The sequence below is a fragment of the Dendrobates tinctorius genome, unplaced genomic scaffold (genome assembly GCF_039654945.1).
Source record: "Dendrobates tinctorius isolate UK_male_01 unplaced genomic scaffold, ASM3965494v1 ptg000012l, whole genome shotgun sequence".
Classification (NCBI taxonomy): domain Eukaryota; kingdom Metazoa; phylum Chordata; class Amphibia; order Anura; family Dendrobatidae; genus Dendrobates; species Dendrobates tinctorius.
In genome coordinates, this window is record NW_027361680.1 from 2913036 (window position 1) to 2937553 (window position 24518).

The 24518-nt window shown below is 45.0% G+C and overlaps 1 protein-coding gene across 1 annotated transcript in view; it reads left to right on the forward strand.

The window, feature by feature from the left end:
• Window positions 1–8606, forward strand: part of LOC141067361 (L-selectin-like) — a 297474-nt gene extending 288868 nt beyond the window's left edge. Inside the window, exons 10-11 of the mRNA XM_073558054.1 lie at window positions 7894–8022; window positions 8434–8606. Of these exons, the coding sequence (XP_073414155.1) occupies window positions 7894–8022; window positions 8434–8606 (302 nt within the window). The remainder of the gene's footprint in view (window positions 1–7893; window positions 8023–8433) is intronic.
• The last annotated feature ends 15912 nt before the right edge of the window (window positions 8607–24518 follow it).

The following is a 24518-nucleotide window of genomic DNA, read 5'->3' on the forward strand; positions in this document are numbered from 1 at the left end:
AGCCTCATGCTCGGGTACAGATAAATTGAAGAGCCGACCCTTGGGAAATTTACACCCTGGGCTCAGTTCAATTGCACAGTCATAACTCCTATGAGGAGGCAAAGACGCAGACTCATTCTCACTAAATACATCATAAAAGTCTGCCAAATAGTCAGGAACATCCTGCGACTGAGGAGAGGTGGAAAAAACCAGAGCCTCACTAAGGGCACACCAACAACCCCAACTCACCATAGACACAGATTTCCAATCCAAAACTGGATTATGAATTTGCAACCAGGGAAACCCCAGAACAATGGTATCATGCAACTTATGCAACACCAAAAGTCTGCAATTTTCTTGATGGTCTGGGGCGACCCGCATTACCACCTGGGTCCAAATCTGAGGTTTATTTTTCGCCAAAGGAGTAGCATCAATCCCCCTCAAAGGGATAGGCGTCCGCAGAGGTGTCATCGGAAATCCACAACATTTAGCAAAATCCAAGTCCATTAGGTTCAGGGCTGCTCCCGAATCCACAAAAGCCTTGGCAGAAAATGTGGACAGGGAGCAGATCAGAGTAATTGCCAGAAGAAACTTAGGTTGAACACCACCAACAGAAAACGTGTTTGCAAAACGTTTCTCTCGTTTAGGACAGACAGAAATAATATGCGAGGCATCTCCACAAAAAAAACACAGCTTATTATGCCTTCTGAACTCCTGACGTTGCTCCTTGGACAAAACTATCACATTGCATAGGTTCAGACACTTGTTCAACAGGTGGCAACACCTCTCGTGCAGTCCTGCGTTCACGTAAACGCCGATCAACCTGAATGGCTAATGACATAGAATCGTCAAGACCAGAGGGAACAGGAAATCCCACCATAGTATCTTTTACGGCTTCTGACAAACCCTTCCGAAAGAGAGCTGCCAAGGCATTATCATTCCAGGTAGTAAGGACCGCCCACTTTCGGAATTTTTGACAGTACAATTCTGCAGAATCTCGACCCTGGCTCAATGCCAACAGGATCTTTTCAGCCTGATCAATAGCATTAGGTTCATCATACAACAACCCCAAGGCTTGAAAAAATGAGTTCACATTAGTCAGAATAGGATCATCTGGTTTCAAAGAAAACGCCCAATCCTGGGGATCGCCACGCAGCAAAGAGATGACAATTTTAACCTGCTGCGCGGAGCTCCCTGACGAGTTAGGCTTCAAGGCAAAAAATAATTTACAATTATTTTTGAAATTCAAAAATTTAGACCGATCCCCAAAAAACACATCAGGAGTAGGGATCTTTGGTTCAGCAGCATGTGAATGAGCAAGGTAGGTGGAAATTCCCCGCACTTCCGCAGCGAGCTGCTCCACACGATCAGACAATTGCTTTATCTCCATTGAGAGAAAAAAAATTCCCCCTACGGCCTCAGAGATATAGAGGAAAAAATATACACACTTTTTTTTTTTTTTTTACAATTCTTTCCTGCTATTGAGTACCCTAGGATCTGCGGTATGGCGGGTGATTCTGTTATGAATGAGTCACCGTAGGAGGCAAAAACAGAAATACTAGCTAAGTCCAGAAAACCAGAGAAGTTGGCAGCTATCGGATTGCTGACCCCTGAACCTAACAACAACAACTAGCAGTAGCCGTGGGGGTTCCTACGGTGCCCTAGACCCCTCGATCACAGCCGGAGAACTACATAGCCTAAAGACAGAAAGGGAAATCTAAACTGCCCCAGAGCAGACCCCAAAGCAATAGGCAGTCCCCAACATATAATGACGGTGAAGCAAGATGAAAAAACACTCACACAGATAGAAAGATAGGCTGAGCAAATGATGGGGCCCAAGCTAACTATATAGGACAGGATAGAAAAGCTGCTGTCTGCAATCCGACAAAACCCTCTCAAAAACAAGAACCAACAGACTGATAGGGAAAAAAGCTCTGAAGACGCTAGGCTTCATAAAGACTATATCAGTACTCAGGTATTTTCTGAAGACAGAGCAAAAAGGAATTCAGCTCACCCAGCAGGGAAAGGAAGAAATCAGAAAAACAAGGCAAAACAAAACCAAAATACAAATGCAAAAGGCAGAGCAGAAAAACTTAGCTTTTGAGGAGCAGGAATCACACTGGTCTCCAAGAATCCCCCAGAGAAATCACCCGCAAGGCAGAAGGGCGTCGGCTGCCTTATATCCAGTCAGTAACTCCAGTCACCCAGTCATCATCATTCTGCTCAGGTGCTTTGTAATCAGCCTCACTACCTTCCTTCACCAGAAGAGGGAGTTCATCAGACCTCAATGGTGAAGGAGAAAATGAACTCACAACAGCTCTTTCATTACCTTGCTCATGAAAGGGGTTCCCTGGTCTGTCAAAATCTCCTTCGGCAGGCTCGTCCTATCAAAAATATAGACAGGTTCCTGGGCCTTCAGTGTACCGGACTGCATAGTTCATAACCACTAGGATATATGGGTGCCCTCATGCAGACTTAACTAGAGGACCTACTAGGTCCATGACAATTCTCTCAAATAGGATCTCTATTACGGGTAACGGGACCAGGGGACTTCGGAAGTGAGAAGAGGTGTCATGATCCCAGTGCAGGTTTTTGAGCTGCACGTCAGGGGTTAATGTCTGGAGCTCAGTGCAGGTTTTGACCTGCACACATGGGGTTAATGATGGTGGCCTCTTTCTGGTTCTGGGAGAGCTTCTTAAACCCCTGGGAAGCTTCAATCCCTGCCAGTTATACTTTTGCCTTGGGCCTAGTGTGCTGATCCCTGTGTGCCTGCACCTGTTTGTTGTTATAGCTTGTTTATATGGTTCTGACCCGGTTCTGTTTCCCGTTGTGAGTTTGCCTGTTGATTCTGTACTGCATATTATCTCTGTGTATGACTCATTGCCTGTGACCTGACTACTCCCTGCTCGCCCCTCTTGTACTTTGCAGCTATCTCTGTGTGTGACTCATTGACTACGTCCTGACTATTCTCCCTGTCTATGCCCCTTGGTAACTTTGTCTCGCAGTTACCGTGCTAGGAGTTCTCTTGCTGCTCCTAGCTCCCTGGAGTTTAGGCCACGCCCCTAGCAGTCACGTGCTTCAGGTCCTGCGGCTCTGAAGTACGCATCTACTCGGCTGCTGCCCGCTCCACAGGTATCATTGAGCACAGTTCGCTTTACTCAGGACACACGCACTGGCTCAGTGAGCAAGTTCAGTGCGGTGTTCCTGACAAGAGGGAGCTGTTATCTGGCAGGTGGGGCAGGACCTAAAATAATTCAGGATCTCCCGGTAACATCCCAACCAATAGAACTTCTGTGTTATTCTCTCCTGTGTTTTCTCTACCCCCAGATGTCCCCCAGAAACATGCAAATGGACCATGTCTAAAACCCTCCACCGTTAGGGTCCTGGAAGCAACAGCTGCTCCACTATATCATTTGCCATTGACTGCAAAGTGTGGGTACTTGGTGTCAGCCCCCGACTCTTGAGCAACCCCATTGATCACAGACATATTTTCAAAGGCCCCTTTTATGGTGAGATCATGCATTTGAGCAATCGCAAAATTTTTCCCAGAAATGCCCAAACCATCAATGATTGTGGAAACTTCACACTAGACCTTAAGCAGCTTGGAGTGTCTGTATCTTCACTCTTCCTCCTGAATCTGAAACCTTGATTTCCAAGGTCTAATGTGAAGTAACCACAATCAATGATGGTTTCAGGAGCCATGTCATCTGCTGGTGTAGGTCCACTGTGTTTTATCAAGACCAAAGTCAGCGCAGCCGTCTACCAGGAAATTTTAGAGCACTTCATGCTTCCCTCTACCAACAAGCTTTTTGGAGATGAAAATTTCATTCTCCAGCAGGAATTGGCATCTCTCAACACTTCCAAAAATACCAATATCTTGTGTAAAAACAACAGTATCACTGTGCTTGATTGGCGAGCAAACTCGTCTGACCTTAACCTCATAGAGAATCTATGGGGTATTATCAAGAAAAAGATGAGACACCAGACCCAACAATGCAGACGATCTGAAGGCTGCTATCAAAGCAACCTGGGCTTCCATAACACCTCAGCAGTGCCACAGGCTGATTGCCTCCATGCCACATGGCACTGATGCAGTAACTGATGCAAAAGGAGCCCCGACCAAGTATTGAGTTAAGTTACTGAATATACATTTCAGTAGGCCAACATTTCAGATTTTAAAATTATTTTTTCAAGCTGGTGTTATAAAGTATTCTAATTTACTGACATAATGACTTTTGAGTTTTAATTGACTGCAAGCCATAATCATCAACATTAACTCTTTCGCGCCAGAGCCTGTTTTTGCCTTCGTGACCGGCCCAATTCTGACCAGTGTCAATTTATGAGGTCATAACGCTAGAACTCTTCAACGGATCCTCGTGATTCTGACAATGTTTTTTCATGACATTTTGTACTTCATTATAGTCATAAAATTTCTTTGATATGACTTGTGTTTATTTGTTAAAAAAATGTAAATTTGGCGAAAATTTTGAAAATTTTGCAATTTTCAAACTTTTAATTTTTATGCCCTTAAATCAGAGAGTCATATCGCACAAAATAGTTAATAAATAACATTTACCACATGTCTACTTTACATCTGCACAATTTTGGAAACAACATTTTTTTTGTTAGGAAGTTATAAGGGTTAAAAGTTGACCAGCGATTTCTCATTCTTACAGCAAAATTTAGCAAACCATTTTTTTAGGGACGACCTCACATTTGAAGTGATTTTGGGGTTCAATATGACAGAAAATACACAAAAGTGACACCATTCTAAAAACTGCACCCTTCAAGGTACTCAAAACCACATTCAAGAAGTTTATTAACCCTTCAGGTGCTTCACATGAATAAATGGAATGTGGAAGGAAAAAATAAACATTTACAGTCATATGTTAAAGTTTGGGCACCCCTATTAATGTTAACCTTTTTTCTTTATAACAATTTTGGTTTTGGCAACAGCTATTTCAGTTTCATATATCTAATAACTGATGGACTCAGTTATATTTCTGGATTCAAATGAGGTTTATTGTACTAACAGAAAATGTGCAATCTGCATTTAAACAAAATTTGACCGGTGCAAATGTATGGGCACCTCAACATAAAAGTGACATTAATATTTTGTAGATCATCCTTTTGCAAAAATAACAGCCTCTAGTCACTTCCTGTAGCTATTAATGAGTTCCTGGATCCTGGATGAAGGTATTTGTGACCATTCCTGTTTACAAAACAATTCCAGTTCAGTTAAGTTTGATGGTCGCCGAGCATGGACAGCCCGCTTCAAATCATCCCACAGATGTTCAATGATATTCAGGTCTGGGGACTGGGATGGCCATTCCAGAACATTGTAATTGTTCCTCTGCATGAATGCCTGAGTAGATTTGGAGCTGTATTTTGGATCATTGTCTTGCTGAAATATCCATCCCCTGCGTAACTTCAACTTCGTCACTGATTCTTGCACATTATTGTCAAGAATCTGCTGATACTGAGTTGAATCCATGCGACCCTCAACTTTAACAAAATTCCCAGTGCCGGCATTGGCCACACAGCCCCAAAGCATGATGGAACCTCCACCAAATTTTACTGTGGGTAGCAAGTGTTTTTCTTGGAATGCTGTGTTTTTTAGCCTCCATGCATAACGCCTTTTTGTATGACCAAACAACTCAATCTTTGTTTCATCAGTCCACAGGACCTTCTTCCAAAATGTAACTGGCTTGTCCAAATGTGCTTTTGCATACCTCAGGTGACTCTGTTTGTGGCGTGCTTGCAGAAACGGCTTCTTTCGCATCACTCTCCCATACAGCTTCTCCTTGTGCAAAGTGCGCTGTATTGCTGACCAATGCACAGTGACACTATCTGCAGCAAGATGATGCTGCAGGTCTTTGGAGGTGGTCTGTGGATTGTCCTTGACTGGTCTCACCATTCTTCTTCTCTGCCTTTCTGATATTTTTCTTGGCCTGCCACTTCTGGGCTTAGCAAGAACTGTACCTGTGTTCTTCCATTTCCTTACTATGTTCCTCACAGTGGAAACTGACAGGTTAAATCTCTGAGACAACTTTTTGTATCCTTCCCCTGAAAAGCTATGTTGAATAATCTTTGTTTTCAGATCATTTGAGAGTTGTTTTGAGGAGCCCATAATGCCACTCTTCAAAGGAGAATCAAATAAGAGAACTACTTGCAAGTGGCCACCTTAAATACCTTTTCTCATGATTTGATACACCTGGCTATGAAGTTCAAAGCTCAATGAGGTTACAAAACCAATTTAGTGCTTCAGGAAGTCAGTAAAAAGTAGTTAGAAGTGTTCAAATCAAGAAAATGATAAGGGTGCCCATACTTTTGCACCGGTCAAATTTTGTTTAAATGCAGATTGCACATTTTCTGTTAGTACAATAAACCTCATTTGAATCCAGAAATATAACTGAGTCCATCAGCTATTAGATATATGAAGCTGAAATAGCTGTTGCAAAAACCAAAATTGTTATAAAGAAAAAAGGTTAACATTAATAGGGGTGCACAAACTTTAACATATGACTGTAACTTTTTTTCACAAACATTTTACTTCAGAACCAATATTTTTATTTTCACAAGTGCAAAAAAGAGAAAATGAACCACAATTTTTTTTGTGCAATTTCTCCCGAATACGTCGATACCCCATATATGGGGGTAAACCACTGTTGGGCGCTGTTAGAACCCCCAAGTGCTTCACAGAAGTTTAAAATTTAGAGCTGTGAAAATAAAAAAATCATACTTTTTCCACAAAAATGATTTTCGCCCCCAAATTTTTATTTTCCCAAGCGTAACAGGAGAAATTAGACAACCAAAGCTAACCCAAGCTTTAGCCTCAATCCTAACCCTATCCCCAACCCTATCCTTAACTTTAGCCTAACAATAACTCTAACTTTAGCCTAACAGTAACCCTAACTGCAACCCTAACCCTAACAGTAAAACTAACCCTAACTATCAGTAACCCTAACTATAACCGTAACCCTAACAGTAACCCTAACCCTAACAGTAACCATAACCCTAACAGTAACCATAACTGCAGCGTAACCCTAACTATAGCACTAACCCTAACAGTAACCCTAACTATAGCACTAACCCTAACTCTAGTCCTAACACTATAGCACTATCCCTAACCCTAACTATAGCACTAACCCTAACTCTAGTCCTAACACTATAGCACTATCCCTAACCCTAACTATAGTACTAACCCTAACCCTAACAGTAACCCTAACTCTAGCCCTAACACTATAGCAATAACCCTAACTATAGTTCTAACCCTAACAGTAACCCTAATTATAGCACAAATCCTAACCCTAACTATAGCACTATCCCTAACCATAGCACTAACCCTAACAGTAACCCTAACCCTAGCAGTAACTCTAACTATATCACTAGCCCTAACCTGCCGTACCTGCTTTTTTTTACTGTGTGACAAGATCGCTGCCTGGCACAGCTGTCGAATCACGGAAAAAACGCAGCATGCTCATTAATTTCGTGGAAAAATCCACATTTCTAGCTATTTTCTATGAGACTGGGGACGCTCTGGAAAAAACAGCATAAAAAATGCGCGTTTTTTGCGCAAAAAAAGCTAAAAAAAAGAGCAGAAAACGCGCGGAAAAAAACACGTGTTTTCTGGGAAGGAGTCCGGTTTTGAGTCAGGAATTTTCTGCATACGTGTGCACATAGCCTAAAGCTCTCACAGCATGAAAATGATAGTAGATAGAAAAAGCAAGGCAATTGTAAACACTCATATTTTAATGCTAACTACAGTAAATGAAGCAAGTTAATAACATGAGAGTACACCTTTTAAATGAATTTATGGATAACACATTTGTCATCCCTCTTGGTTGTGTGCAACATTTCTTTCCTGTCTTAACCAGCAATGATTACTAGTAATAAATATTTTTATATCTTTAGCACAAGAGAGATTGGTGAATCATCAGGAAGTTCACAGAAATGCAATATTTATAATTGGAGTATCCATTGCTACTAGTGCATTATCCCTTGCAGTGATTTTTTTGGTAGTTATCCGACGGCTTAAGAAAGGTAATTATTGAATATTTTTATATTATTTATTACTCTACACAAACAGTATGTTAATAAATTGAAACTCCTGTAAAGCCAAATTCATTTATTTACAATGCTGCTAGAAAGTTTGTGAAACCTTCAGAATTTCCATATTTCTGTATAATTGTGACCAAAAACTACACTAAATTTTCACTCTATAGCAAAAAAGTAGACAGAGGGAAACAAATAGAACATAAGTAAAATAGATTTTAAATGAGGAGAATAAACCAATATCACATGAATGTAGCACTCTCTTATCAGCCAACGCCTTTGACTGGCGGTAACATTTTTACCGCTGGCAAAGCTGCTTGCTCACGCTATCATCTGACAGCCTGAGAACCGCATCTCTCTGATTGATGGTAATGATTTTACCACTGATTAGACCCAAAGGTGTTTATCGCACTGTCATGGAGATGACCTTGTGGGAAACAGCCGATGTTCGGGGTGCCGAACCTGGACAGTGCCAAGGACTTCCTGGAGAAGCCCCTGTTCAGGGTCCGTGCCTGAACAGTAAGTGTTTGGTACAGATCCCAAACTTTATTGTTCGGGTTCCTCATCTCTAATTGTGAATACAAGAGGACTAAAAAAGATTACCAAATCATTGTCTTCTTGTTCTCTTTACATTTTACACAGGGTCCCAAGTTTTTTGGAATCATGTTGTAATTTGTCTTTTCGTGATCCCAAGCAGGGCTCAAGGCATGCTTCCTTTGTGAATGAGTTTTTTTCTTTAAATCACATGCATAGAAAATTGACTTAAAGCTTGAAAACTAGTTTTTTTATAGTTTTATCTGGTTCTCTTACTTTGAGTAAAAGGAAAGTTTGTATTTTTTTATAATGCCCAGTAGCTTAAATAATAACTGTTACACAATACATTCACAAGACTAATAAGCTAAAAACCAAGCTAAAAATTGTTAAAGGTATGCTTGTTGAAAAACAAATTAATCACTGACAGGGAGGATGAGCATCAGAGCCAGTGTGCCTGCACATATATCCTAAAGCTCTTTGAACACCTTGTCTGGAGTGACAGCCAGACAGACACCAAGGTATTGTAGCCTGTATACCGGAGACAACAGAGATGTACTGGGTTGCCTGAGTGAGGGATCTGGGACACAACTATGATTAGCTCTGTGGGTTCCAATAATATAACAGGCAACATATAAGGCCTCTTTCACACTTCAGTTTTTTACAATCAGTCACAATCCGCCAGGTTTTGAAAAAAACGGATCCGCAATTTTCTTTTGAGGATCCGTTTTTTTCCCCATTGACTTTCATTATAGGCGGATTGTGACGGATTGCCGTCCGTTGCGTCCGTTTTTTTTGCGGATCCGCCAAAAGTTGCTGTCCGTCACCATCCTCAAAGTTTTCAAAACGGAGCTTGCAACGTTTTTTCCTCTGGCGGATCCTCCCGACACTGATTTAACCCGAAATTAAAATTCTCTCTCTCTCTTTTCCCAGGCTGCGATTCCTCTAAAATTCTTCATTTGTCGGATCCGTCAAAAAAACGGATGTGTGGCATCCGTTGTCATCAGTTCTAAAACGGATCCGGCATCCGTCCTTTTGGCGGATTTTGACTGATGCAAAAAACTGAAGTGTGAAAGAGGCCTAAGCCAACAGCACAAGAACTGTGTTTAGGTGACTTATTCCCAGTGTATAAATAAGCTGGGACAGAGATACTGCTCTATTCATACTGCCCTAGAACCAGAAATCTAGCAAAGGGTGTATATATTCTACATTTTTTCCTTTGGTACCACTTAAGGCCCTTTTACATTTAGCGATGCACGAGCGATCCGACCGGCGATCCGACCCGGTCTGGATCGCTGGTGCATCGCTAAATGGTCGCTAGTGAGCTTTCACACAGAAAGATCTCACAGCGATGCAGCAGCGACGCAGCGCACGATACTCACCTTTCACATACAGCGATCCTGACGTCCTCCCGCCCGCGTCCAGCGTCGCTCGTCATCACAGCAGGAAGCCCAGCAGGAAGCAGACGACGAGAAATGGAGCCGCCCAATCTCGCGCGATCAGCGATGGACAGCGGGGGAGCCGGTCGGAGGTAAGTATCACACATAGCGATATCGCTAGCACGTCACAAAACCAGTGACGTTTTAGCGATATTGCTAGCGATATCGCTATGTGTAAAACCCCCTTTAGACCTGAGAAGTAAAGTTTAACTGGCATTATACCACACCAAAGATTGTTCCTTTTGCTCCTGAGCTGTATACAAATAAGGCATGTATGCCTTTACTATCGGGCAGACTGGTTGCCTTTAATAATTCTACCCACTTCCTTATTGTGAAGCAACGATTTACTTTGTTGTAACTTCTATCTCTACTTAAAGGGATCATTCATCCGGACTACTTCCTTTACAAATATTGTAAGGTTATAGTATACCTACTTGTCTATTTGTCAACTCTAACTCTATTGCAGATATATTTGAAATCTCATATGTAATATTTTATATTGCAGTTTGATAACTCTATATATTTATTCTGAATTCTATTGTCATATACAACTCTCATGAATTTTTCTAGTTGATGGCGTACTGGGGGGGTAGTGGACCCAAAATAGAGTCAGCCGGAGGGAAGTTTAAAAATAAATCTCAAAAAAGCAGACAGTCCTCTCTGGGGGCCCACTCAAAATCATATGAGGACTTGTGGCGCCCCTTAGGCTTCAGTCGCCACAGAGGTACTGCACCTTCTCCTAAGGTGTAGTGCCCCACCATCCAGGTAGGCTGGGAACTCCTTTCCGCATTCCAACACCTGCACCCCACACACAGGATAGTTCAGCAGGGACCCATCCATGCTTTATGCTTGAAAGGTCATAGGGTGCCTTTTGTGGTCCCTGGCTTCAGATCACAAGAGGTGCTGGGGAGGCGGGTGGAGTTAGATATAAAAGAGAGGGAAGGTGTAGGATTTCAGGTCAGTCTTGGGTGAGTCCCAGAGAAGGAGAGAGAAAGAGAGCAGGCTGACAGCAGGTCAGCCTGAGAGGAGCTCAAGGCGGAGGAAGGCAGTCAGTCAGGAGAGGCTGAGGACTGGTCTTAGTGGAATGAGCTCCCTAGGGAAGGAAGAGAAGGAGAAAGAGACGTAGACTGGAGACTACAGATTCCATAAGAGAGATAGAACAGATCGGAACGAAGGAAAATAGAATGACGGTGGGAAGCTGGTTGAAGAAAGATAGAGAACCCTTCCAGTCCAGGAGCGCAAAGGCCGGAGACCGGTCCCCGAGGTTTATTGGATCTTTATGTCCGGCAACAGACACCGGAGGAGTAGTGAGCTGCTAACGCCTTGCTCCCATCATAGACTTGGGACACAATAGCAACTGAATAGAGAGCCGGGATGCAGTGAGGAGTCCCCGAAGCAGGCTACAGCTGTCTGTCATACAAGTAAAGACTAGGAACACCTAGAGAGAGGCATTCCAGGGTAACTAAGTACTGGAGTGCTTCGCACCTAAAGGCGCATTGGAGGAGTCGTTCAGTAAGGTACATGTTGGCGGAGTGTGGAAGGGAGAATCCTATCCTGCCTGGAGGATGGCTGGAGCCCTGACCTGGAGAACACAGTGTGGAGGCAGACAGTTGTGTGAACTGCAAACAGTGAGTAAAGCTTTGGAACTGCACACTCTGGTGTCCTCCAGTTATTCCTGCACCACTACACCTGGGTACCAGCATCTATACCATTCTGCACCTATCCTCATCCATTGCACCTACACTGCCCTGGGACTACAGCTCCACCTGTGGGGAGCTATACCATCTCTGCTGCACCACACCATCAGTTCCAGCGGATCTGTATGCAGCGTTGGCTTACCATCTTACTTGCCAAACACCACGGGTGGCGTCACGAACTATTCATAAAAACTTTAACACCATTAACATCACCGCCATTGATATTGGGCGCCCAGGGCCATGGACTGGGTCGCCGCTGCTGTGACACATTCCCGCCTTGACACCGGCCCGGTACCGAGTACCCCCGCTGCCCTGGGTGTGCGAGGGCGACCCAGACTTACCAAGCTTATTCATCTAGGTCTCCATTGAAAAGATAATAATCAAATTCCACCTACTCAAAACAATCCTATATCCCAGCATATAGTAAAGTAATAAAAGAAGGGGCTGGTAAAAAAAAACAGCTTTCAAAGCACAACCCAATACGCTGTCTCTTAAAGGTGACCTTAAGGGGGCAGCTTAACCACTTATTTTGAATTTTCTTACCATAGAAGAAATGGACACCTCTAAATTGTCTAAAAGAAAGGGTCTCAGTGACCAAGAGAGTAAAACTGACCACTCTATAGACGATTCTGACAGTCTCTCAGACGATTAATCATCTAACAGCCCAGAGAGATAGAAGATTAAAAAGGACCATATAGCTCCCACATCAATGGTGGTTCCACCCCCTTCGGTTAACTTAGATTAATTTCTTGGTTCCAGCAAACAAATCACTTAGGGATTTTTGGCTAGTCTCTTTAAGTCCATCAGTGACTCTATGAGAATTCGGTTTGAAATACAAACCTTGCAGGAGACATGCAGCAATTTTAATCAGAGGTTTGAAAAGAATGAAAAAAGGCTCTCCTTGAGTCCATAGTTGCCTTGGAGGTGTCTGAAATTATCTTGATATTCTTATATGGGTCAGAAAGGGAACCTCTCTGTGATGCATTTTAATATTCTTTCTTTGGTTTCAAAGAAGTGAATTCTGAGGATGGTGTCTCTGGGTTTGTCCTGGGGAATCCCGTGAGGACGCAGGAGACGGTAAATACAGTCGATATTTATTTCCAAATCAGACAAATTAAGTAACATTTTTTTTCACATATTTTTCATGTAACCTGAAAGATCATTTTGGGGTACAGATCCCAGTATGCCCCTAATCTTTAAGTTGTTCCTTCTGCTGCAATCTTACAAATCGGTTAATTTGTTTTTGAGGGATAGAACGTTTGCTTGCAGGGTTGAATTCTGCTTGGAAAGATATATGGTATCTTTCTCAACCAGAGTCAACCTTTAAAGAGTCTCTTTCAAATATGACCAGTTTAGCCTGTCAAATGCCTTTTCGGCGTTCAGTGCCAGGAAAGCCGCTTAGGATTTTGAAGTTTTAGCCATATTAATTAAATTTATCACCCTTCTGGTCCCATCTGACGCTTGACGTCCTTCTGTAAAGCCAATTTGGTCGTATGATAATAGTTAAGGAAGGATATTTTTAAACGATCAGCTAGTATTTTGAAGCAGATTTTAATATCACTGTTAATAAGGGATATTAGTGTGTAATTTTGTATCCTCTCAGGATTCCCCCCCGCCTTTGGGATCATGATAATGACAGCTTCCAACATCTCTTTAGGGAAAGAACCCAGAGAGGATGCCAGATCATAAGTAGAGACCAAGTGGGGGGCCAAAAGTTTTGAAAAGGATTTGAGGCATTCGTTGGAGAACCCATCTGGCCCAGGTGCCTTTTGAATCTTTAGTTTGTTGATAATGCTAATTACCTCTTTTTCTGTGAAGGGACTATTAATATAATCTAAGGCTAGCTTCACACTAGCGTTTTAGGCCACAGCGCACGGCCGCCGCTAAGCCCCGCCCCTGCCGTGCTCACTCCTGTCATCTCCGACTAGTAGCGCACATCGCTGCATGCGATTCTGAACACCCTATCTTTAGCATAGGGTGCACAGACCGTGCGCTATTAGGATTTTTGAGTGTGCTGCACACTTTTGAAGGTGCGCCGATGTGCGCCGAACACAGCATGTTGCATTTTGCTGCGTTCTGCACACCTTCAAAAGTGCGCAGCGCACGCAAAAATCCTACTAGCGCACGGTCAGCGCATGGTCTGCGCAACCTATGCTAAAGATAGGGTGTGCAGAATCGCATGCAGAGCGATGTGCGCTACTAGGCTGAGATGACAGGAGGGGGCACGGCAGGGGCGGGGCTTAGCGACGGCTGTGCGTTGCGGCCTAAAACACTACTGTGAAGCTAGCCTAAGTCTGTCTGGGTTATTTTTGGAAAATTAATATCTGATAAAAGAGCATTGATGGAATCCGGGTCTGCGGTAGGTGTTGACGGGTTGTTTTTCAAATTATACAGGTTACGGAAAAATTCTGCAAAGGACTTGACTATATCCTTTGGGTGTGTCTTGGTCTCACCTGAAGGGGAGGTAATTTTGATTACTCTTCTATTAATTCTTTCTTTTTTAAGTTTTGCCATCATGTATTTAGTTGGCTTGTTTAGAGATGTGTATACTTTGAACTTTGAAGCCTTGATAACTGAATCATATTCCTGGAAAATCTCAGATCTCAGTTTTTGTCTAAGCTCCAAATTTCTGCTTGGATGATGGAGGAAGGGACCTTCAAATTATTTTGTTGTTCCTCTTTTCACTAATTTGTAAATTAATACATTTTTCCCTAGTTCTTTTTTTGTACCTTGAAGAGATCTGAATAAGGCCTCCCCTAAGGACTGCCTTATGCACATTCCATAGTGTGAAGGCGTCTACCTCGTCAGACAAATTTTCTTTAAAATAGTTGTTTAAAATGTTTTCAATTTCTAGTTTGAATTCTGGGATTTTAAATAATGTTGGATTGTATTTCCAGAGACGGGTACTCTCAGGAGAAGGGCCTATGAGAAATTCTGCAAGCACTGGTGTATGATCTGATATAGTTTTCTTCAAAAATGTAATATTTTTGAACTTGGCCAGGGTACAGACATTTGTGAGAATTAGGTCAATGCAAGAAGACATCTTATGTACATCTGAGAAATGGGAATATTCGCGGGATGAGGTATTTAAGATGTCATAGAGTTCATTCTGAACGAGACAGTTTTTTAATACCGGTGCCTTGTAACGAATTTAAGATAAGGAATCCAAACTACTGTCAGGAACCATATTAAAATCTCCTAACAGAATGAGATCCCCTGTTTTGACTTCGCTAACTTTTTTGAGCAATTTGTTCAAGAATGAAATGTGCCTCTTATTTGGGGCATAAATATTCACTACTGCGCAAGGTCTGTAATTTAATAGGCAAATAAGAATATGGTACCTATCTATTGAGTCATTTTTACCTCCTGTAAACAGACAAGGTCAGCATGAGTATGGTTATTCTCTTTCCAGAAAGCATATCTCTTATTAGGGCTGTTGAGGCCCCTATCGTTGTAATCTGGGATGGTGAGGTCGAACCGTTGACCACCCTGATGGTCACGGGGTGAGGAAGTGACACCAACGGAATTGAGAGAATCATAGAATCATAGAATCGTAGAGTTGGAAGGGACCTCCTCGGCCATCTGGTCCAACCCCCTGCTCAAAGCAGGATTCGCTAAATCATCCCAGACAGATGTCTGTCCAGCTTCTGTTTGAAGACTTCTATTGAAGGAGAACTCACCACCTCTCGTGGCAGCCTGTTCCACTCATTGATCACTCTAACTGTCAAAAAGTTTTTTCTAATATCTAATCTGTGTCTCCTCCCATTCAGTTTCATCCCATTGCTTCTAGTCTTTCCTTGTGCAAATGAGAATACAGATGATCCTTCTACAATGTGACAGCCCTTGAGATATTTGTAGACAGCTATTAAGTCTCCTCTCAGTCTTCTCTTCTGCAAGCTAAACATTCCCAAATCCTGCAACCTTTCCTCATAAGACAGGGTTTGCAGACCGGTCACCATTCTGGTCACTCTTTTCTGAACTTGCTCCAGTTTGTTGATGTCTTTTTTAAAATGTGGCGCCCAAAACTGGACACAGTATTCCAGATGCGGTCTGACCAAAGAGGAGTAGAGGGCAATAATGACTTCACGTGATCTAGACTGTATGCTTCTGTTAATACATCCTAGAATTGCATTTGCCTTTTTTGCTGCTGCATCACACTATTGACTCATATTCAGTCTGTGATCTATTAGTATACTCAAGTCTTTTAAACATGTGCTGTTGCTTAGCCCTATTCCTCCCATTCTGTATATGCTTTTTTCATTTTTATTGTCCAGATGTAGTACTTTGCATTTTTCCCTGTTAAAAACCATTCTGTTAGTTGCTGCCCATTGCTCCAGTTTATTTATATCTTTTTGAATCCTCTCTCTCTTATCTAGTATTAGCTATCCCTCCAAGCTTTGTGTCATCAGCAAATTTAATCAGTTTACCCTCAATTCCTTCATCTAAATCATTGATAAAGATGTTGAACAATACAGGGCCCAGAACAGAGCCCTGTGGTACCCCACTTGAGACATTTTTCCAACTGGATGTGCAGCCATTTACGACCATTCTTTGGGTCAGATCACTAAGCCAGTTATGAATCCACCTAACAGTTGCCTTGTCCATTCCATACTTAGCCATTTTTTCAATAAGGATTGTATGAGATACTTTGTCAAATGCTTTGCTGAAGTCAAGATATACTATATCTACAGCATTTCCCGGATCCACCCAATCAGTGATTCTGTCATAGAAGGAAATTAAGTTAGTCTGACATGACTTATTAGTTACAAACCCATGCTGACTCTGTTTAATCACTTCATTCTTATCCAGGTACTTACATACATGTTTAATAATTTGCTCAAAGATCTTTCCTGGTATAGAAGTCAGACTCACCGGCCTATAGTTGCCTGGGTCCACCATCTTCCCCTTTTTGAAGATAGGAACAACATTTGCTCTTCTCCATTCTTCTGGGACTTCTCCTGTTCTCTAAGAATTTTCAAAGATTATGGAGAGGGGTTCAAAAATTTCTTCTGCTATCTCCTTCAGTACTCTGGGGTGTAATTCATCTGGACCTGGAGACTTGAATTGTGTGCTGTTGGGCGAAGGCAGAGGACATAAAGTTTTCTTCTGCCCCGGAGTCCACCATGACCTCTACCTCCCAGGTGGAAGCACCGCTATGTAATGTCCCTCGGAATGCCGGTTTGGAGGAGAAAGTTTCCATATCAAATAGACCCCCACCAACCACCACTGGACATGATCATTTTATCGACCTCTGCGGGCACCTGTTAGCCGGGTGACCAGACTGTCGACACTGGTAACAGCGTGCAGAGCTTTGCACCGGGCGCGACTTGGGACCGGTGCGAGACACCTCCATGGGCTCTGGAGGTATAATTTCCAGATCGGGGGGTTCAAGAGGTTCAGAGAAGTCGGGAGCCAAGCTAACCTTCTGTCTGGATTGAGCATGCTCCAGCCCGCGCTCTGAAAAATGGAGATCAATGCGGGTGGAAATAGCAATCAGCTCCTCCAGACTTACGGGAACCTCCCTGGTAGCTAGAGCATCCTTGACATGCTCCGCCAAACCCCTCCAGAACACAGGGACGAGTGTCTTATCAGGCCACTCCAGCTAGGAAGCCAGTGTCCGGAAACGGACGGCGTACCGACTGACCGAGAGGGATCCCTGTGTTAATGCTAGTAACTGGAGGGAGGTGTCGTGAGTGACCCGTGGCCCCAAAAATTCCTGCTTTAGGGACATTAGAAACTGAGCACCGCTCAGAACCACGGGGTCACCACGCTCCCACAGTGGCATGGCCCATTCTAACGCCCTGCCTGACAGGAGGGAGACGATAACCCACTCGGTAGGTGTCATGCTCGCCATGTCTGTTATGTCCGCCATGTCTGTTTTGCCTCATGACTCTGGAGCGGTGTGCACGCGCATCTCATGTCTGCTATCCTGCTTGTTCCCTAGAGCAGTGTGCACACTCACCTCATGTCTGCTGAGCTGCAAGATGCCTGCGTTTCTGCTTTGCCTTCTGTAATCTTCTCGTCATGTCTAGAATCTCTGATCAGGTGTCCCTGTCTGGATCCTGCACTGTCTGGTTCTGCAATCATCTCGTCATGTCTGGAACGCTGATCATGTGACCTGTCTAGGTTTCAGCACTGATTCTGCAGTCGTCTCGTCATGTCTGAAACTCTGATCATGTGACCTTTCCTAGGATCCTGCACTGTCTGGTTCTGCAATTATCTCGTCATGTCTGAAACCTTGATTATGTGATGTTTCCTAAGATCCTGCACTGTCTGGTTCTGTGATCATCTCGTCATATCTGAAACCTTGATCATGTGACTGCGCTCTGTGATCCTGGAGCATCTGAACTAGGAAGTTCTCCCCTGGTCCTGACCCGGAAGAGGAGGTGCTGTGCCCTATATTAGACTGCCCCTTCCTGTGCTCAGGGCCTGAGTATTGTGTGGTGTCCCTGCATGGCTGCTTGGTCTGTGGGGCGCTTCCTCTATTCTGTGCCCTTGCACTCTGCTCTGTCGTGCATCTCTGCACACGCTCTGTGCTCGTACTCCATCTCTTGTCCCGTGCCTTGTCTTATGTTTGTCCGTTGTGCCATGTTCGTCTTTGTCCTGCTTGGACTTGTAGTCCTTCTGTTATTCTCTGCCTTGCCTGTTTTCATTATGCCTTGTTTCATACCTTGCCTTGCTCTGCCTTGTTCCTCCCTATGGTCTGTCTTTGCTTGCTCTGCCTCGCTCTCTCCTATGGTGCTCTGTAGTGCTCCCTGGCACACGCACCATCCCTCCTTTCTTTCCTTTTGTGCTCTTTTCCATGTCTAGTCCCAAGGCTCTGCCTTGGCCCGGCTCTGGGCTTCGGCCTACGCTCCGCTGCTAGACTCTTTCCTATTATGCTCTCTTGCACGTTTCTAGGCTAATCCCAAGGTTCTCCCTTGGCCCGGCTCTGGGCTTCGGCCTACGCTCCGCTGCTAGCTCTGTTCTTGCTCCAACCTGATTCCGTGTTTCTGCCTATGCTTCCGTTCCTGGTTCTGTACTCTGCTTAAGCCCTGCCTTGTTTCTCGTCTTGTCTTCCCTTGCTCTGTTTCTTCGTATGCTCTTTGCATGCGCCTGGGCTTCCTAGCCTCCTGTTTGTGCCTCAGCCGTGCCCGCCCTAGCCGTGCCCGCCTGCTTGTGCCTCAGCCGTGATCGTCGGTCAGTGACAGCTGTGTTGCCTGCCATGCCTCAGCCAGGTTCACTGGAGTCTTGCCCGGCTGTCAGTGCCGCAGCCCGATCAGCTAGCCAGTGCCCCAGCCGTGCCCTCTGTGCTCCCTTGCACTTCACGCTGTTTCCGCACTGTGCTCTGCGTGCTCTCTAAAGCACGCGCAGGCCCTCGCCTGCCCATGGCATACCTCCCCGTGCTTCTGTAAAAGTACGCGCAGGCCTTGCCATGTCCCCTGTTGTGCCCTCTTGCACGCACGGGCCCTAACCCTGTCCTGGAACCCTGACCCTGGCGTGCCTCTCTGCATGTGCAGGACTCTGCCTCGCCTGACCCTGACGTGCCTCTCTGCACCCGCAGGACTCTGCCTTGCCTGACCCTGGCGTGCCTCTCTGCACGCGCAGGACTTTGCCTCGCCTGACCCTGGCATGCCCCTCTGCACGCGCAGGACTCTGTCTAGTACCTTGTGCCTTGGCGTGTCTCTACACACGCACTCTGTCTTACCTTGAGCTTTGGCGTGTCTCTACACACGCACCCTGTCTCGTTTTGTGAACCCTGGCGTGTCCCCTACACACGCACCTAGCCTTGAACCATGGCGTGTCCCCTACACACGCACCTAGCCTTGCACCTAGCCTTGGACCTTGGTGTGTTCCCTAACACGCACCATGCCTGGATATCTGACGTGCCTCCTTGCCTGAACCCTGGTTTGCCTGCCGGATTCCCAGAACCTGCCGATCGCTGCCAGAGATCGTAAGCTGGATGACTGCGGCCTGATGTCCGGAGCTGATGTCCGCAGCCTGATGCCTTGATCACGTCGATCGTTGCCAGCGGTCCGGAGTCCGATGCCATTGTGCCTTTACCTGTACCTAGGTGTGCCACCTGGCACGTACCATGCTATGGACCTTGGCGTGCCCACGCACGCACTTTGCATGTTTTGCTTGTTCTCACATTTTTACACTGAATGTGATCCTGAAGATCTTAATGAAGTTACCTTGCACTTACCTCTTGTCTTGTTTCCTGCCTGTCCCTGGTCGTCAGACACTTCCGCAGTGTCCCCCTGAGCCGGCCGTCTGGTCCCAGCAGTCGTGGTGGCTCACCCCCTTGGTCTTGCCCCTGACACTCCCTGTACAGGGGGTGGGTTCTCACTAGGTCAGCTCGCCCTAGGTGGGTGGGTGCCACGGCCCAGAGGGTCCACTCTAAAAAGGAAAATGGGCTCAGCAGAAGCCGAGTCCGTCACAGTAGGGAATCGTGCGGCCAGTAACTCAAGCTGGAAATAGAAAACTGGCTCATGAAACCCCTACAGGTGGCGCAGTCACCTGAAAAATTATCGGGCAACAGGAGGCGGGATATTGTCGACGCAGGCGTGGACGTGGACACACGCAAGGCAGCCTCTGCGACTGCCTGGGCAGCGGCCGCTGTAGCATTCGCAGCTGAGGTGGAACTCTTGAGAACCGCCAACCTGCCCTCCAGCCTCCGAATGTACTGCCGTAGCTGCTGCTGGTCAGCCATTACTAGCCAGACCCTGGCGCTAGTATAAAGTTAGGGATGGCGGAACGCACTAAATAATAGTAAGTGTGTTCGCTGCCCGGGGTCCACCATGCAGAGGTGTTACGCTGCTGCTACGTAATGGCAGACGCTCAATATGGCGGTAAAACGCACGTGGGTTGAACGTCACCTGGTGTGCACTGGGCGGACTCTGTTACTTCACAGAGGCGCCGAAGCATTAAACACAAATGCCGAACCTGTTGAACTCACAGGTCTCAGCTGAATGCACGCACAGTATATGGTCACAGGACTCGGGGCCCAAGACACAGGGTCAGCGTCCTTCTAGACCCACCGTGCGTGCGGCATCACAATTGCAGATGCCAATAAGTACTGCTGACTGCAGCGCGGCGACAGACACTGCCGCTGTACGACAATGGCCAGTAGCAGGCAAACTGTCGGACGCTAGTACCGTGGATGATATGCACTGGGGCCTGTAGCTTGCCACTGACTGGCGCTGACTCTATCACTAGTTCCCTATACAAACACGTAATATCAGAGGGAGGGGAATCTTAATGAGTCATTTGCAAGTCCATGCATCCGTCATCATTCACACAGGTAGCAACTAGAGTCTGTACTAGCGCATGGCTGAGCGGCCATGCAAACCTTTTATAGCCGGGACCTTCCGGAAGCTTCCAAATCCCTGAGATGGACCAATCAGATCTGGAGAAGGACCTGTGCATGTGACTCCCAATCTCCAATGGGAGATCGTCTCGTGAGCATGCTCAGTGGAGCGACGGAAGGACTTAGCCTCTGGAGTGGCTTGCTGCTGATCAGCCTGCGTTGCTATTGCTGACCCACACTGACCTTGAGAAAGACACATCTTTGTGTCGATATGCGTGGGTCCTAGGTTCCACAATACCCGGCTGTCTGCTTCCACTAGGGGTCTGCCTGGTATCATGGTTGGAGGCAGGGGAGATTTTTGTCTATGCTTCCAGGGCTCCTATGCTGGTAATATGCTCTGACTATCTGCTGTGAGTTAATATTGGTTGCAGCAATTTGAATGTCCCAGGGTGTATGTTAATAGAGTTTGGAGTACCATTAATATTATTTGCTGATGGTTCCCTGTGTAAGCATGCGTCTAGCACATTTTGTATGTCTATGACAGTATTTATTTGTAAACAGCATGCATACAGGTATCAGTACTTGAAATTTTGAAATATAGTAATATATATCTCTATGTAGTGGGACTTCATTAATTAATGAGCACTTGCACTTTTGTATTTTGTCTGGGGTTTTGGAACCTTAAATATTGAATTGTATGTGATTATGACCCACAGACTTTTTAAATTGTTTTTAGCTATGTGTTTTTGTGGTGCCCCTGAGGCTTCAGTCACCACAGAGGTACTGCACCTCCTCCTGAGGTGTGGTACCCCACCATCCAGGTAAGGTGGAGACTCCTGACCACACTCCAACACCTGCACCCCCACATCACAAAGTAGTGCAGCAAAGCACCATCGGCGGCTCCCTGCTTGGAGTATAGCAAAGCACCCATTGGTGGCTCCCTGCTTGGAACACGAAACGTGCTGAGAGGTGGGTGGATTTAGTATATATTGAAAGAGCGGGAAGTTTTAGGGTCCTTTGGAGTAGTCTGAGTCAGAGAGGAAGGAGCCAGCCAGCGTGTGCAGCTGTGTGGATCCCTAGAGAGAGGGATGGATGGATGGATGGAAGTGCTGCAGCAGATCCCAGTGACCTGGGTCTGCTGGCACAGGAAAGGAAGAGTGAGAGAGCGACAAAGACTGAAAAGCCTAATTCTCCATAAGAAGGAAAGATTAGTTCGGAAAGTGAGGAGAAAAGAGAACAGAGGACTTGGGTTAGAGGAGAACCCTTCCTAGAAGTTCTAAGCGCAAGGCTGGGGCCCGGTCCCCGAGGTTGTATGGATGCTAATGGTCCTGCAACAGACACCGGAGGAATAGAAGTAGTGACCGCTTTATTCCCACACAAGACTTGGGGGCACAACAGCAACTTAATAGTGAGCCGGGACTTAGTAGCAAGGAGTCCCCGAAGCAGGCTGCAGCTGTCTGCCGTACAAGTAGAGTTCATAGGACCATCTGACAGGAGGCACTCCAGTGTAACTCAGTACTGAGAGTACATCATTCTTAGGCGCTATAAGAGGAGATGTTCAGAGAAGGCACATGTTGGCGGAGTGTTGGAAAGGAGTATTCCATCTGGCCTGGAGGTTGACTGAGTCCCTGACCCGGAGGACACGGCACGGAGGCAGGCACCCGTTTGTACAACAGACTGTGAGTAAAGCTTTGGAACTACGTGCCCTGGTGTCCTCCACTTATTCCTGCACCAGCACATTCAGCCCGGCTACATCTCGGTGCCATCTACTACACTGTCTGTGCCTATTCCCTGTCTCCCCCAATCACTACACTGCCCTGAGACTACAGCCCTGCCTGTGGAGGGCTATAGGATCTGCATGCAGTGTTGGCTTAACACCTCCATTGCCGAACACCACAGGTGGCGTCACGAATCATCAATAGACTTTATTACCCTTTTACAATGGAGCTCAGGGCCACGGGCCGGGTCACAGCTGCCGTGACATTCCCCATAGAGATCAACGGGCCCAGTACCGCGTACCCCACAGCCCTGGGAGAGCGACCCATTTGTATGTAGTGTTTGCTGAAATTAAAGAAAATATATTCTTGTATTATAAATATTGGTGGTGATCCCTATAGTTGTTGCATATACTTTTTCTTGGTCTGCTGCTATTGCTGACCCAGAGGTGGCAGCAACAGCCAGACCCACAGAGCTGATCTGAGCAGGCTCCTCTGCAGTCGATGGGGAATGAAAGACCGCTGAATGCAAGGCTCTGGATTCCTGCTGTGCAGTTGCAGGAACCCGACGCCTAACATGGAGTTTGCATGGAAAGGAAAGGGGATAGTCTATTTGGGGATTATCATAACAAATATGATTCAAACTACCATTAAAGCTAATTTATATACTGTCCTTAAAACCATCCCCCAAGACATCTCCTTTTTTGCGCAATCAGATCTCTCTATGTTTGGGAGAATATTGACAGTCAAGTCTTTTATCTTACCCAAGATTCTCCATGTTTTCAAGACCCTAATTTTTCCCTACCAATCTATCCATAAGATCAAAAGTCTAATATTTTCTTTTATATGGAACGGTAGGAGGGCTAGGGTGTCATCAGACATACTTTATAGACACAAGCATAATGGGGGTGCAGGTTTGCCCAATGTGCACGTGTACTACTTGGCTTCATTAGTCAAGCAAAGCTGGCACTGGTTTAATAATAAGTTACACCCTGCTTGGTCTCACCTAGAAAGGGACATTAGCAATATGGACTCTGTTAAGGAACTCTTTTTCAATTTTCTGTTCCATAAACCATAAATGGAACCATCACATCCCATTTTCCAGTCCGTAATTTTTGCTTGGAAAGTACTGGTCAAACCCTATAAAAACTTTTTTTCAAAAACGAGCAAATCATGAAATTCCCTTTACCTTTAGTAGCTTTAATATTTAATTTTTCCCTGCCCGAATGTTGGAGCAAATCATGCATTAAAAGAATTGGGAATATTCTCAATGGGACTAAATTTCTTACCTTTAGCGAGATAAAATCCAGGTATAATTTACCTTGTTCTAAACTGGTCCTTTTTTACTATTCTAAAAGATAACATTCAAAAAATCCTGACAGGTAGAGCCTTGAATCTTCAAATTTTATCCTCACTACTGTGCAACTTAAACAGTAAGAATACTTGGAGCCTAAGTAACCTTTATAGTTACTTCAGCAAGGACAATGTTAGTTCTAAAAACGTATATATGAAGAGGTGGTAGTCTGACCTCTGTGCAGATATGCAGACTGAGCAATGGGACAGGGCTATCAGAAACACATATAAGTCAAACATCTCAATGGCTCTTCACGGGTCTTATTTTAAATTAATGACAAGATGGTACCTTACTCCCAGTAGGTTATTGCATATAAATCAGTAACATTCTCCCTTATGTTGGAGAGACTGCAGGCAACAAGGTAATCTCTACCATTTATTCTGAGGTTGCCCAAAAATAAAAAATCTTTGGTTTCTTGTTTCACACCATATCAACTCTTTTTCTGAAAACTTTGTGATC